Genomic DNA, 14,197 nt, shown 5'->3' with positions numbered 1-14,197 from the left:
CTCTATAGGGTCCATACGCGAGTGCCGTTCTAGGCTCGTGCAGCCGATGCCTACGGTAGGTGTGCTGTCAGGGTTCAGGCCTGTACTTGGAGTTCTGGTTTATGTTTGTTTTACATGGGAGTTTGCTATTTAGTTAGTAATATCGTAGATTTAGGCAGTTGGACTTAGTGCCCATAGTAACAGCGTGCTGTACTCCGCCTTCTTGGGAGGATGGAGGGATCTTTCCTCTCGGTTAATACAGAGCGCTCTATCTCTCGTTCAGGAGAGATTTAGAAGTTAAGACAATGTCCGCTACCATAAGTGGGGGATGCTTCAGAGCTGATGCGTAGGTTGGCTTATAGTCTGGATTTTCCTGTATTGATAAGTCACACTTGTAACTTCGGTTTATTGAATGAACTCAATGTTCTATTTTTTTTAAAAAAAAAAAGTTAGAATTTTGTTTTTCCTTAATGTAGACTATCCCTTTCCAGGCTAGATTCTGCTTGGCCACTGATAATTTTTAGATGAAAATTTTGAGTTTTAAGATTAAATATTAAAATATTATATTTTAATGTTATTATTATTTTAAAATTTAAAAAAATAAAAAAAAATTAAATTGTTTGTTATATTTTGTATGAGAATTTAGGTAAGTTATAATGATGAGATGATAATTTTATATTTGAGATGAAAATTTTATATAGCCAAATAGTACCTAAAGTTAAAATATATGGCCAAACAGTGAATTAAGATAAAAGTTAAAAGTTAAATAAAATATTGTTAGAATATTATTATTTTTTAATATTATTATTATTATTTTAAAATTTGAAAAAAATTTAAATTATTTATTATATTTGATGTAAAAAGTATAAAAATGATAATAATGAAATAAGACGATACACTTTCGCTATCTTTTCAGTATCCAAATGGAGCCTAGATCTTGCTGTTGTTCGTTCCACTGGCTATAAAAAAGAGCTTGCTGATGTTATACTGCTAAGAAAAAAATAAGTACCATCTTCATTCCTACAAACTACCTAATAATTAACTATCTAAATAAACTTGAGAGATTTAATGAAGCACATACAACAGGAAGACCGAAGATAGGAAATTTAGATTGAACACACACTTTGAATGCAGACTATTCCATTGCTACACCTCCATGTTTGGGTAGAGGTAGAGAAGCATGTAATCCATTCCGCATATGCCCCACAAATTTTACCACACGACTTTATTCAATTGAATAAAACATTGGTTTGCCAGACTTGGTGGTAACCGATAGAGCAAGAAAAATTCCATATGACACCTGAAAATCCCTTATCACTACTAATTTTGGACATTCTGCAGTCGCGGACATATAAGAAACGAACAACCAACAGCATTCACGTTGCAAAGACAGCATACGAGAAAACAATCCAACTAGCATCTTAGAGTTCGAAAAACTGAAGGAGCACTACATAACTTTCTTGGGTTCATCATCCAGGGGGTCACGAAGAGTGCCAAAGAGCCAATCCATCCAGATGGTATAATGGCCGTAGTTGTGACGGTACGTAGTGTGATGAATGGTGTGGTAACCAGCACCCATCACAGGCCATAAGTTGGCATGGATGCAATCATGAATGTTTGCTGTCCATATAGCCTCAAGGAAGAGCAGCAATATGTGTGTCAAAAAATGGGTCGGCACAAGAAATAGTGCTATGACATGTGGTACAGCCTGCAATATTCCGTCAAGTGGGTGGAAGGCCAAACCTGACACAGCATATGTTGTTTTGATAAGTAAACCAATAGACAGTAATTCAAATTACAAATACATCCATGCTATAGATGCAAACAATAGCTCAGTTGCTTTCTAAATCCCCCAAATAAGAATATCTCCAAAGATGATGCAGATAGTGTGAAAAAGGAAATCACGTTTCAAGCACAGTTCCCCAAGAAAACTAGAGAGGAATTCATTCTTCAACAAGATTGATCTAATTCGTATATCAAGATTTACAATAGCCTGAAAGAAATGAACTCCCATCATGGTCACATGCGTGTATATAATTTTCCACTGCCCCTTTTTTATTGGTGTTAGGAGCACAAAAGAAAAGCACATACTATATTCACACTCCAATTCGAAGTTGGTTCTAAATAGGAGGTCAGTTTTCTAGATCAAATGAACATCCAATCTAGGATTCTTATAAAGAGCTATCGATCCTTTATTTCTTTTCCTTTTTGTTGGGGTGTTAGTATCATAAAAGGATGGAGTCTGTACAACTTATCCCAGAAACATCAATAACAATCGAATCTAACCAAGAATGAGTAATGGTGAATGCATACCAAAGTGACTCAACTGCTTAAAAGGATTTAAAAAAATATATTCTAACAGTATGATTTCTGCTTGATTACTGAAAGACCGAACTGAAAAAGGACTGGCTATGGTCAACTACAGAGTTCTTTGTCCACCTTCACTAACTTGGTTTCACTTTCTTTCACAAAACCCTTCTTAATGGACCACAAGAGTTTCAAACAAAGTTAATTCTGGACTCCAATGGTGCTACTATGTACAACTCAAACTTTATACGGCATAAGAATCTTTTTTTTTTTATTATAGGTAAAAGTAAGCTGCATAAGAAATTTTAGTTATCAAACATCAAATGGATGAAACACGAAAGAAGCCACATCAACTTCTGGGGAACTGTAATATGTTTTTTCTTCTTTTCGCAGGGAAATGATATATGCAAGATTCCTAAGCCCTTTATAAGAATCCTTGATTGGATTTTGGCGGTTAGCAGTATCAGTGGCAACTTGTTCTGATCTATAAGCTGTTCTTTGTGTTTGACATTCCGTACATGATATTCCTTCAACATATATAAAAATCTGAAGCGGCAAAAGATTATACAAATAAGCATCCAAATTCCAAAAGGCTTCGAGTTGAGATAAAACAGTGGAAATTGAATTCAGGAGATTGACAACTTACCTGCAAATGGAGAGAGGGTATTCTGTTTGTTGTAGATGTGATGGGTAGCGTGAAGATATTTATAAAGAGGTTTTATGTCGTGCAACTCTCTATGCATCCAGTAAATTCCGAATTCTGCTACTACAAGATAATTCACCAAATACACCAGGTAGGCAAGCCAACCCACATCGCTTATCCTTGAAAAGCATTTTGTCCAGCCATTTTCAACCATGTACTCAGAAACAGCTGGAAGAGCACTGTAACATGGCATGGCTTTCATGGTAACATATATTTGCAAGAGCATGGATTTGTAAGAAGGAATGGCATCTGCAGCAAGAGTATTCAACATGTCCAACAAAAATGTTAACATCGGCCCAGACTGAATACCTTTTCTTGTTCACATATCAATGCAAAATAGAGGACAATTCCAAGCTGAAGTTTCATGAATTACCCAGCCAATCAGTTTTACAAACTAATGCTTGTAGATTCGTGGCTTTTCACTAATTCCAACTCAATGTATGAACAACTATCTAGACTTCCTAAATCTTGAAAATCTTGGAAAGATGTCTTGAAGTTATGCTTTGAGCCGAATTAATTGGAGATAAAATATTGCCAATAAGAAAGCTGAACCCAAGAGCACTAGAATAATCCTTGCATATCTTACCCTTGCAAATATACGAGTCTAATTGCTCCCTAATGATGGTCTCATCAGTGGAACTGTTCCATAACATAACCACCATTTAACAAGAGAACCAAACAGAAGTTAAAAAGAAAAATCTATTTCTTTTTATTTTGGCTGCACTGCAATTAAAAAGAAAATGAAATTCATTTCCTGTGAAGGAATCAAAAGGAGGTTTAAGAAAAATGGAGAATTTCAACAACACGACCTGATTGATGCCAACGAAAATGGACGGACAGAGGTGGTCAGTTTTATTTTACCCATCAATTGACTGGAAATTTTATACATAGACAGATCGAAACTGACCACCAATTCCGTATATCAACAGATGGGGCCAAAACGAACAATAATCGCAGAGAAAAAAAATTCACAACCTTATATACACTCGTTGCTGAGAAAATGAAAAAGATTAAGAATTAATAACTAAGACCAACCCCCTTTCAATCCAAACCAAACAACCGATACTAAAAAACTAACTAAATAAGTATTAAAAAAAAAAGTCAATACCTTGAGGAACATAAACGTTGCGCTTCCAGTAATATATATAGAAGCACCAGAGGAAGCCAGAGAGGAAGTAAACTAGAACGCCGCCAATGTAGTTCCGCAGCCATGTCTGTAGGAAGTGGGGAAGTGGATCCCAAACGCTGCTCGGCAAGAGGCTCCCCAGCACGATGCGGTTGTAAAATGTGGTCTCATCCACGAACAGTTGCAGATACGTACTACCATGGTCTTCCATGCTCGTTCGAAGGTCCGGGGATGTCAAGTCGGATTGCCCAATGGCTAGCCAGAGAATGTGACCGGCGATTCAGCACAGAGAGACGGAGAGAGAACAGGCGACAGATGGAATCAAACTAATATTCGCCGAACCAAGACCTTAGATTATGTAGTGAAAAAATCCAGTATCTTTTTTTTTTTGAAATAATGAAAAAAAAAATACAGACACGTTTGGTTCCAGGGATTTTATTGCCCCGCACGTTTGGCGCACAATCGAGTCAGTCTGCATTTATGCAATCGTATCATTTACATAAATTTATATTTATAATCACTGCTTTATTTTATCATTGAAATGATACTTAGAATAGTAAATGAACAAGTATTTTATAATTATTTTTAAAAAAATAAATAAATATAAGAATCAAATGAAAAGAAATTAATTTTTTAATAATAAACTATAATCTTTTTTAAAACGACAACACAATATTTATACACTCTACAATTATATGTATCATTTCTCTTTTACTAATATCAATTTTCAGTGTGCAAGTTTGATATCGAGTTGAGTTGAATTGATTATAAAATATTGAAACTTATTTGTTTATTTTTATTTAACTTTAGATTTTATTATTTAATTAACGTTAAACTGTAAGAAAGATATGTCAAACAAATAATAATTTTTGAGTAGATAACCATCAATGAGAGTTTTAAATCAAGAATCTAAAATTCGATCACATAACACATATTGTTGGGTAAATGAGTAGAGAGTATAATGATGGAACTCACATTACTGAATTGGTTGGCATTCCATTCATTCGTGGTCTTTGACATTATAGTCTGATAATATGATGCGACAGGCTGGTGGATTTAGTTCTAGCTTCTTACTAATTGCATCACTTGTTGCGAGTCCCACAATCACTTCAGTTATGTGTTGGATAATGGGTGATGGTATTCTGCTTAAATGGTAGACACAAGTAATAAAATATAATAAATATATTTATAATCGTAAAGTGTGTAAGCGCTGCATAATCTTTTTGAAAAATATGAGATCCACTTAAAAAGAAATTTTAATTTTTTAATAGTGGGCTATATTTTTTTTCAAACGAATTGCACGACGTTTGCGTACTCTACGACTATATATAACATTACTCATAAAATATAGCTGCTACACCAAAACTAGGCTCAAAGAACCTACCTGATTGACCTAGTGGATAAATTAGGATAACAGAAACAAAAATAGCAATTAGAGCGTAGACTGTGATTGCATTCTAAGGTTGTGAATGTCTGAACAGGACAAACCACCCCATGAATATCTTTGCTTTGGAACAAAACATTACACATGACACTTTGAGCAAGACAAGGTATAAAAGCAAAGTAAAACAGCTAAACAAACACATATCCACTGCAGGCAACTTCTACCTATTATGTGCAAAGAACCGCTGGAAGACCAGATCTATCTAAATCTCTTTGGGATTTCTTTTATTTAAAAAGAAAATATAAAAGATCACCCCATCCAAATGTGGCATGCTTAGCCCAATTGTTGCTCTATTTGAAAATCAAATGTGGGAGAAAAGTGCTAACGAGGTTTGATAGCAGCATAGATCCTTGAGAACATGGATTACTGAGTCATAATGTTGGAAAACAGCTCTGCATTAGGTGGATTAAAGCAGTACAAAATTATTCGAGGTACCGCAGAAGAAAAAAGAATGCAAAAATCTAATCCAATTTATCATAATCAGAAAGCTTCCCCCTCTTTGCCTTCTGCTTCCAGTATCCAGGTTTAACAAAACATTGGCCCAGGTTACTTGCCAAATTATACAGATTAGCTTGAAGCCTCCCACAAAGATATCAAGAAAATTTCACAACTTTCAAAACAATGTCCATTATCAAATTATTCAATATGAACACACAAGAATCAAGAGACACATTTCTCCTTATTTATATCACATTGCCGTGACATTGACTAAGAAACTCAATATAGACACTATGCTATAGCTGTTCATAGTCAACATCCGACATTTTAACATAAGATAGCAAATTGGGGGCAGTAAATGAGATAGTATTGAATCCCAGCAGATAAGGCAATAATTTCCCCAAAAGGAAGAAGCAGAGCACCTGTCCTAACCTCAAAAACCAACGAGCTGTAGTGAGATTGTGACCGCACGCACTTAAAAAAAATATTCTGCTCAAACTGCAGGGTTAAGAGCACGCTCTATTTCCTCCAATGATCGCCCCTTTGTTTCCACAACATTACCAGCTATGTACAGGACAGCAAGAAGACAGACGGTAGAGAATCCCAAATACACAGAGCTGATTCCAAACTTGTTCACAACGCTCAAGAAATAGAGGCCAATGACAAAGTTGGTGATCTGATAGGATAGAAAAACCATGAAAACAAAATTAAGAGAGAGATAAAGAGTTGCTTAAAAATGAAAGTGAAAAAGGAAAATAGATGGAAGACTAAATATATTGACATGCTTGGAAGAATTTTTATCCTGTTCCTTTTTTGGCACAGAGAAACATCGAAGGCCACATGATTGGAAATGGCAATTTTCTGCTTTTCATATAGAAATTGAAACATGCTACAGCCTAGGGGCACGATTTAAATGCAAACTGAATATTTCAACATGCTCTATCTTACCCAATGCATTCCTAATGACAAAGCAACTGCTTTTGCTCTGATTCTGGAAGCAAATATCTCTGGTAGTAGAAGAGCAGGCACAGGACCAGCACCAAGTGAAAAGGACAGTACATAGCTGTATAGGTAGAATGAAAGCAAAGTTTAGGTCATATGTTAAACAGAAATACAAACAAGATCAAGAAGCTTCAGTAAGCCAAGGAAAATAGCCCCTTTGACCTCACTTAACCACCCCCTCCAAGAGGAGGAGGAGCGACAGAGAATGTTCAAACACACAAAAAGAAGTTCTGACTTACAGAACTGTTCCAAGAACAGCAAGGGTGCCAGAGTATGGTGCCAGGACCTTCCAAGTAAAGGACAGAGAAAGCAGCAACATTGAAGCAGCCTTGACAAGCAAAAACACAGAGAGAGAGAGTAATCAGTTGTAACATAATCTGAAACTAGGATGAATATACTTAGGACTGTTCATCCGACCTGGCCCGGCCCGAAATACACTATCCCGATCCGGCCTGAAAGCATCCACTTCTGAATGGAAATTTCCGAAAATCCACCCTTACCCGATTAATCAAACCCAAAACTGTTTTGGCCGGAAGCAGGTATTCCTACCCCCTTTTTTTTGTGGCATTCTCCTACCCTACAGAGTGGAGCATTCTTATGTATTGTTGTGTGGGTTCCCGTCCATAGAGTTTGAAACCTTTGGCTGGTTTGACTAGAGGAATACAATTCTGGGTCGGGTGGACTTTTGCAGTTAACTGTGGCAACTATCTTTGGTATTTATGACCATAGCATGTTCGAGTAAATCCTGAAGAAATATTTCTGGGTTTTGGTGAGTTTGAGCTGTCTTAGCAGCAGGGATCTTGATTCAAGTTCTAAAAATGGATAACAGTGACCTTTACAGGGCCACTGGTAGTTTATGATTACGGAATTCGTCGGTATGGAGGAATAAGCTGTGGACATTTTCTCAATGTCTTCGCAAGAAGAAGATGATGAAGAAGCTCTCAAATGGGCTGCTTCGGCATTGGCTGAATAAAGTAATTAATTCGGGTATCTGGTAACTACCCAATCCTATTTCTCCAGATCAAAAACAGTTTGGAACTGCACTCTTCCTACCCGTTTATTTCGGATCGGGTATTTTCAGGTGAATAAACAGAAAATCAGGTCGGGGTCGGGTTTCTCGGCACATGTTTGGCCCTAAATATGCTTGCATGTGAATATACAATATTACAGCTTCCTAAGTTCATGATTATGATATGAAGGTATCAGGAGAATCGTTTTCACCGACTTGAGAAAAATAACATGTTCGTAATTATGCAACAAATAATAGTACCATTCCACTGAAACTTGTCATTAGAAGACTTTTCCTTCCTTGCCTGTCCATCAAGGATGATGCAATGGCTGTGCCTGCATTTGCAAGATGATCAAACATCAGATATAAAACATAACAGGCCTAACACAATATCAAACTTTTCCCATTTTCCAGAAAAAAATATCAGAAAAATAACCAATGACATTAGCTGCCCCGACAAGAGCACTTGCTGCAACATCAGAGGCAATGCCGGCTCTATGAAAAACAGATGTCGAATAATATACCACTGCATTTATTCCAGCCAACTGTTGGAACAAGAAAAGTGCTGCACCAACACTTACAACTGCAGCAAGACATAAGTCATGGATGTAAGTGCTTCACAAATTTTAATCACAGAGCTTAATCATATCAATCACTAACTATAGGAACAAGATGAACAAAATATTAAGGTATGGACTTCATAGTAACATATTGTTATTATATAACTCTTAGCAAACTTGTTTGTGAACAAAACGACTGGCAACATATGAAGCAAAGTTGAGAGCATCATTCAATATGCCCAAGCATGTAAATCAACTAAGAAGTTGCTAATAAAAACTTCTCAGTTAGATCTTTGTACAAGGTCTTGGCATCACATTCTTCTACTGATTTTTTTCCTTGGAAAAATATTTGGAGATGCAAAGTGCCTCTCAAGGTGGCTTTCTTCGGGTGGTTGGCTTCTCATGGGAAAATTCTTACTATTGATAAGTTGAGAAAGTGTGGTATCATTGCAATGGATTGGTGCTTTTTGTGCAAAAGGTATGGAGAATCGTCGGATCACCTTCTTCTTCATTGTGATGTGTCGAAGGCTATGTGGGATGAGGTTTTTGCTAAGCTTGGCATTGCTTGGGTGATGCCTAAGAGGGTGGTGAATCTTTTGGCCTGTTGGAGAGGGATTCAAGGAAATTGTCATATAGCTAGCAGCTATTTGGAAGATGGTACCTCTTTGTCTCATGTGGTGTATTTGGAATGAGAGGAATGGGTATTGTTTCGACAATAAAGAATGCTCGGTGGATGGGATTAGAGCCTTTTTTTCATACTTTGTTACTTTGGAATTTGGTTATTGCAATGGATGGGAGTAGCCTTGATGACTTTTGTACTGTTTTTCAGCTTTAGCTTGTAATTAGGTGTTTTTCTCTTGTATACGTCCTGCGTACTTGGGTTATACCTAATTATGTGGTTTAATAAATTTCTTACTTGTAAAAAAAAGAAATTTTAGCCACAAAGGAACTAAGGTAACAGAGCTGCCTCAGGTATACCTTTCCAATAGCGACTACTAAACAGATCAAACCACCGTGCTTCAGGTTCTGTAGAACCCTGACCAGCTGCCATTAAATCATGCATAACCTCAGCAACTCTTTCTTTTCCAAATAGAGTTTTTATAGATTTTTCAGCCTCAGGAATTTTCCCTTGCTGCAAAATAACAGCTAAGCATTTTTATGAATAAACAAAAAACTCAATAATATATATGGCATCGACAGCGAAGAAAATTCGTTAGAAGGCTTATATTGAAGTTTGTGACTCCACATTCATGCAAGAAAACCTGAAACAGCCACCGAGGACTTTCTGGAGAAAATGCCATTCCTAATGCCAACAGAATAGAGGGTATAATTGCAATACCAAACATTGTCCTCCACCTGTTACAAATATTAAAAATAATAGAATAAGAGAGGCCGAAAAAGGTTACAAGAAAAGAAACATCATATGTAACAGATAAAAACTAGAAAATAACTATAATTCTTATATAACCATATAGGCATATAAGAACAATATAATATAAAGTTTTCAGCCATGGTTTGCACATTAATTTCTCACCAATAATGAATATAGCAAAGAGGGAATTATATCAACAACTAAACTAAAGTATGACTAACAAGGCCAACATAAAAATCATGAAGCAGTAAATTAAATGTTATGGTTAAGTGGTTTTCCAATGAGTTTGGATTAAACTAAGAGTAGTGCTTTAAGCAAAACATTCTTTTTTATGATGAGAAATCTTGGAGACCGTGCAAACGCAGCATGTCTTTTTATGAGGTTAAACCACGGATCCATGTAAAGTGTCCCCATCACACAGATCAAGCAAACTATTGGTTTTTTTACTGATAGGATGTGGCCCTAGAAATTACTTGCACCCAAGGGTTCGAACCTTAGATCCGGTGGGAGCATATGCCACCAAGACCAAGACCCTTGTCAATCGAGCCAACCACTAGGGTTTAAGTAAGACATTCAGCCAATTAAAAGAAATACCATAGAGGGTTTCCTGCTAAAGGTAATCCAGCCACCAGTGCGGCAAGGATGCCAATACATATAAATAGCTGGTTCACAGATCCAAGTGCACCACGAATTTCAGTTGGTGAGATCTGTAATTTCAAATGTTGGACGATATCAGTCTCAATATATACACAATATGCATAGAACATGGCTAAAACGATATAATTAGGGCATGTTCACAATGCCTGTAATACTACCTCGGATATGTAAAGAGGTACGATAGCAGATGTAACACCAATTCCAATGCCAGCAAGTAAGCGGCCAATTATCATGGTTTGCACACTTTGGGCTGTGGCACTGCAAATATTGAAGACAAAGCTTTAGTGTTCAGGGGGTGTATCAAATATCAAAAATTTGTCTTCAGTGAAAAATGACAAACCATAGAAATGCTCCAATTGCCAGTGGTATGGCATCTAATTGAAAAGTCCTTGTTCTACCAAACTTGTCAGCCAATGCTCCCCCGGTAAATGAACCAACAGTGGCACCAGCGAGAAGTGTGCTAACGACCCATCCTATTCAAACGTTACATTGTGAAAAAGTATCAGCAGGAATATACTTACAAAAAAAAGTATCAAAAGGAATATAATGAGAACAAAAAAGAACACATTCACACAATCTAAACCTTTACAATGAACAAAGAGTATAATTTTAGAGGCCAGCATGGAGCAATTAATAATCCAACTTTAGTTTTCAATAACTTAAAAAACAATGTTTCTTCTAGCATATTGAAATGGATGGCAAAGGTGATACAGACAAGACTCACTATTTTATTATTTATTTATTTATTTTTTATAAGTAAATTCATGTAAATTTATTAAGCATACCCTTTGTTGGTATGAGAGAGACTGGTTTTTGGACAACATGGAGAAAAAAGACAGAGAAAAAGAGAGAGGGAGGGAACCAAAAAAAAGTACAAAGATCTCATTGTTTCTTACAATTTTCTGCATGTATTTAATCAAGCAAGTTACTTGCCTTGTACCACGGTGTTTTCAGCAATCCCAAGATCCTTGGCAAGGTACTCAAGAGCACCATTTACAACCCTGCACAACCAAAGCAGTGTGTGATAAACCCCTCGCAATGTGGATATCTCACAAAACACGGCATTTAAGCACAGAAAGATATGCTGAAATCAGTTCAACATTTGCACATCAACTACTTGTAACATTACGATCAACTTATTCATCACAAATCAACAAACCGCTGAGTAGGAATTTGATGCAAATTTGTAACAAATGCACACAAACTCTAATAGGGCATGCAATTTGCAAAAATAAACTATGCCATACCCGAGATGGTAACCAAATAAAATAGCTCCCAAACAAGCAACACCAACGTATGGCAAGACTGTTCCTGAAGATTTGCTCTGAGGCACCAAGGAATCAACACTCTCAAGATCATCTGAAACTCATGTTCATATCGTGCATGTAAAAATACTGAAATTAGTTGAAAATCTAGAGTATTAGGGTCAGTGCAACATGTATAAACTTTTGGATATACAGGCTTCTCATAAACAAGAAATATATAGTCAGTTTTCAAAGAACCACACCCCATCAATGCAATATTAAAACACCAAAATGAAAGGAAAGGGTCATAGCTGGTCAAAAAGCTACTACAAGCTAGCGTTTTGCATTCTCAGATTCTCTGTCCTCGGTATAGCACCAGGACAGGACTGCAAAGTTCATGCAAGATAATTATGTCATGGAGCTAGCAAGTTTCAAGGCAGAAGCGCATATTTTATTTCAGATTGCAAAATCAAGAGATGAATTATTACTTCATCACAGCCGTACTAAAAAGTGGAGCCATGCAACAATATCTGTATTTCAAAAATATATATTTATTATTTGGTGATAAAAATGACAGGTCATTATACAAAGAGACGTACTTAATGATGAACATTATTAAGTTGGATTTTGTACTTGGTTCTTCAAACCCCAGAAAGAAAATACAATCAAATCCATTGGCAATGTAGGAATGGCTGGGAAGTGGGCTCTTCAATGCCCTTTTGAAGCGTCCAATTCAGTGCAAATAAACTCAAACCTCACATCATGCAGCCCTAACAGAACATTTGTGATTTTACTTTTTGTGGAAGGCCACAAGTGGCCGTAGCAATTCTCAAGAGTTTTTACTGCCGTCGTTAAACCCACAAACACGCACACAAACAGCTAGAAATTGTGACAACGCGAAAACGGAAGGGAGCGACAGTAGCGAAGAACCAAAGAACGTACTCGTGCAGACACTAAATCGTAATGATTTGCTAAATTTTTGGAAGAAGAAAACAGTGACCTAATTGAACTATACGTTTCTTGAATTGAAAAGAAAGATATGAATCAGGGAGTGACGAGCAAACCAGAAGCCTGAGCCTTGAGTGATCTGGGCTTGACCGATGACCTGAAAATGCCATTAGAACCCAGTCTTGCACGAGTGAGTTCAGCCTCCATAGCGATCGAATTTAGTCGTAGACCACAGCAGGCAGTCCTATCTGTCATTCTCAATCCTAAACTTGGTTTCCCAAATTCATCAAAACGCTTCAAAACCTGTGTGCGCTTTTGAACCCCAAAACCGATGCTTCCTTTGACTGCATACGTTGACGCCTGCATTTTTTTAGCTGAGTTTCCATTGGCCATAAAAGTCAAACAAAGTAAATACCCGTAGAAAGTTGAGTATACCAAGCAAGAGAATGTACTAATTTAGAAACAAATTTATCTCAGAATAAGAATATAAGCAAGTAATGAAGGGTATTAAAAACAGAGCATCAGAATCAAAACTAAGATCAAATTTACGATCGAAACGATAAAATTTAGATTGTTTACTACGAAAAAGACTGGTGGACGTTGCTCTTACTCTGACGATCTAATCTACTGTTGTCACTTTAAAAGATAGAACTTTTAGAAATCGAAAAAAAAAAAAAAATGGAAAGGAACTGCGGTGATTGAAACAGAACCAACCCAAAGAGAGCACCCTTTCACTATGGCCTTTTCAGCTTTGTAAGCTGCACTGTTACTTGCTCTGTTTTGTCTTTTGTGAGGGAAATGAGGAGAGACTTGGGAATGTCCGCAGCGAGGAAGCGGAAAAGCGTGAAACTTGCAACGAATTTGATGGAGAATTCAAAATTCTTTTCCTTTCCATCTTTTCGGGTTTTCCTTTCTCTTCTTGTCGATAAAATATGAAAAAGTAGAAAATTAGTGAAATGAATAGCACATACCGATACACTGCAAACTTTGGTACGAGTCCCACGTTGGATCTCGGACTACATTTGGGTTGTGTTTGAGATGTTGTGTGTGCATGTTGACGGGGGACAGACTGATTGGCTTTCGTCTTCACTTTTTCATTCGATGTGAATGCTGAATTGTCTGCGCTAATGTTAAAAAAATTATTTTTTGAATAATAAATTACTTTTACGTAAATCTTAAATTTATTATTTTTTTATTTTTTAAATAAATAGATAGAATTTCCATATTTTTAAACTATAAATATCATTTCTCTTAAATTATATTGTCATAATATTTAGAATAATGTTATTTTCTCATTATTTTTATTTGTTCATATTTATTTATATGATTAATTTGGTTTAAATTTATATATCAATTAATTAAATAAATATTTAAAAAACTATCATATGTTTAAATAAAAATAATAAAA

At 36.3% G+C, this 14,197-nt stretch overlaps 2 protein-coding genes across 8 annotated transcripts; both read right to left on the bottom strand.

The window, feature by feature from the left end:
• Positions 1-1,067: 1,067 nt before the first annotated feature.
• Positions 1,068-4,498, bottom strand: LOC122308219 (delta(7)-sterol-C5(6)-desaturase-like). The gene is made up of 3 exons (XM_043121421.1): positions 4,098-4,498; positions 2,933-3,238; positions 1,068-1,722 (listed from the first exon to the last, which is right to left on the bottom strand). Exons 1-3 carry the CDS (start codon positions 4,324-4,326, stop codon positions 1,427-1,429), a joined length of 831 nt encoding a protein of 276 aa, XP_042977355.1. The 5' UTR covers positions 4,327-4,498; the 3' UTR covers positions 1,068-1,426.
• Positions 4,499-6,161: 1,663 nt separating this feature from the next.
• LOC122307732 (plastidic glucose transporter 4) lies at positions 6,162-13,886 on the bottom strand. Of its 7 annotated transcripts, none has more exons than XM_043120796.1 (14): positions 13,761-13,886; positions 12,906-13,163; positions 11,845-11,956; positions 11,531-11,598; positions 10,938-11,070; positions 10,756-10,855; positions 10,535-10,647; positions 9,831-9,924; positions 9,547-9,700; positions 8,445-8,591; positions 8,270-8,343; positions 7,239-7,327; positions 6,946-7,060; positions 6,162-6,673 (listed from the first exon to the last, which is right to left on the bottom strand). In XM_043120796.1, the coding sequence occupies exons 1-14, from the start codon at positions 13,840-13,842 to the stop codon at positions 6,491-6,493; spliced, it is 1,722 nt and encodes a 573-aa protein (XP_042976730.1). In that variant the 5' UTR covers positions 13,843-13,886; the 3' UTR covers positions 6,162-6,490. The 7 variants fall into 7 exon arrangements, with proteins under 7 accessions (XP_042976730.1, XP_042976731.1, XP_042976734.1 ...); XM_043120797.1 differs by lacking the exon at positions 13,761-13,886 and adding an exon at positions 13,504-13,732; XM_043120800.1 differs by lacking the exon at positions 13,761-13,886 and adding an exon at positions 13,504-13,731 and having other exon boundaries at positions 12,906-13,149.
• Positions 13,887-14,197: the final 311 nt, after the last annotated feature.

Source organism: Carya illinoinensis, chromosome 4 (assembly GCF_018687715.1).
Source record: "Carya illinoinensis cultivar Pawnee chromosome 4, C.illinoinensisPawnee_v1, whole genome shotgun sequence".
Taxonomy (NCBI): domain Eukaryota; kingdom Viridiplantae; phylum Streptophyta; class Magnoliopsida; order Fagales; family Juglandaceae; genus Carya; species Carya illinoinensis.
The sequence above is the reverse complement of the archived record's forward strand: the minus strand, read 5'-3'. Positions and strand labels throughout refer to the sequence as shown.

Bases quoted from the DNA above. Each gene is read 5' to 3' on its own strand.
- LOC122308219 (XM_043121421.1), bottom strand. From the start codon at position 4,326: ATGGAAGACCATGGTAGTACGTATCTGCAACTGTTCGTGGATGAGACC. The intron at 3,239-4,097 runs GTATTGACTTTT...CTCTTGCTGCAG, and splicing joins CAACGTTTATGTTCCTCAAG to ATGCCATTCCTTCTTACAAA. The intron at 1,723-2,932 runs GTAAGTTGTCAA...ATGCTGTGTCAG, and splicing joins TACCCTCTCTCCATTTGCAG to GTTTGGCCTTCCACCCACTT.
- LOC122307732 (XM_043120796.1), bottom strand. From the start codon at position 13,842: ATGCACACACAACATCTCAAACACAACCCAAATGTAGTCCGAGATCCA. The intron at 10,856-10,937 runs GTTTGTCATTTT...CAATATTTGCAG, and splicing joins GCAATTGGAGCATTTCTATG to TGCCACAGCCCAAAGTGTGC. The intron at 9,925-10,534 runs GTATTTCTTTTA...TATTTGTAACAG, and splicing joins TTAGCAGGAAACCCTCTATG to GTGGAGGACAATGTTTGGTA.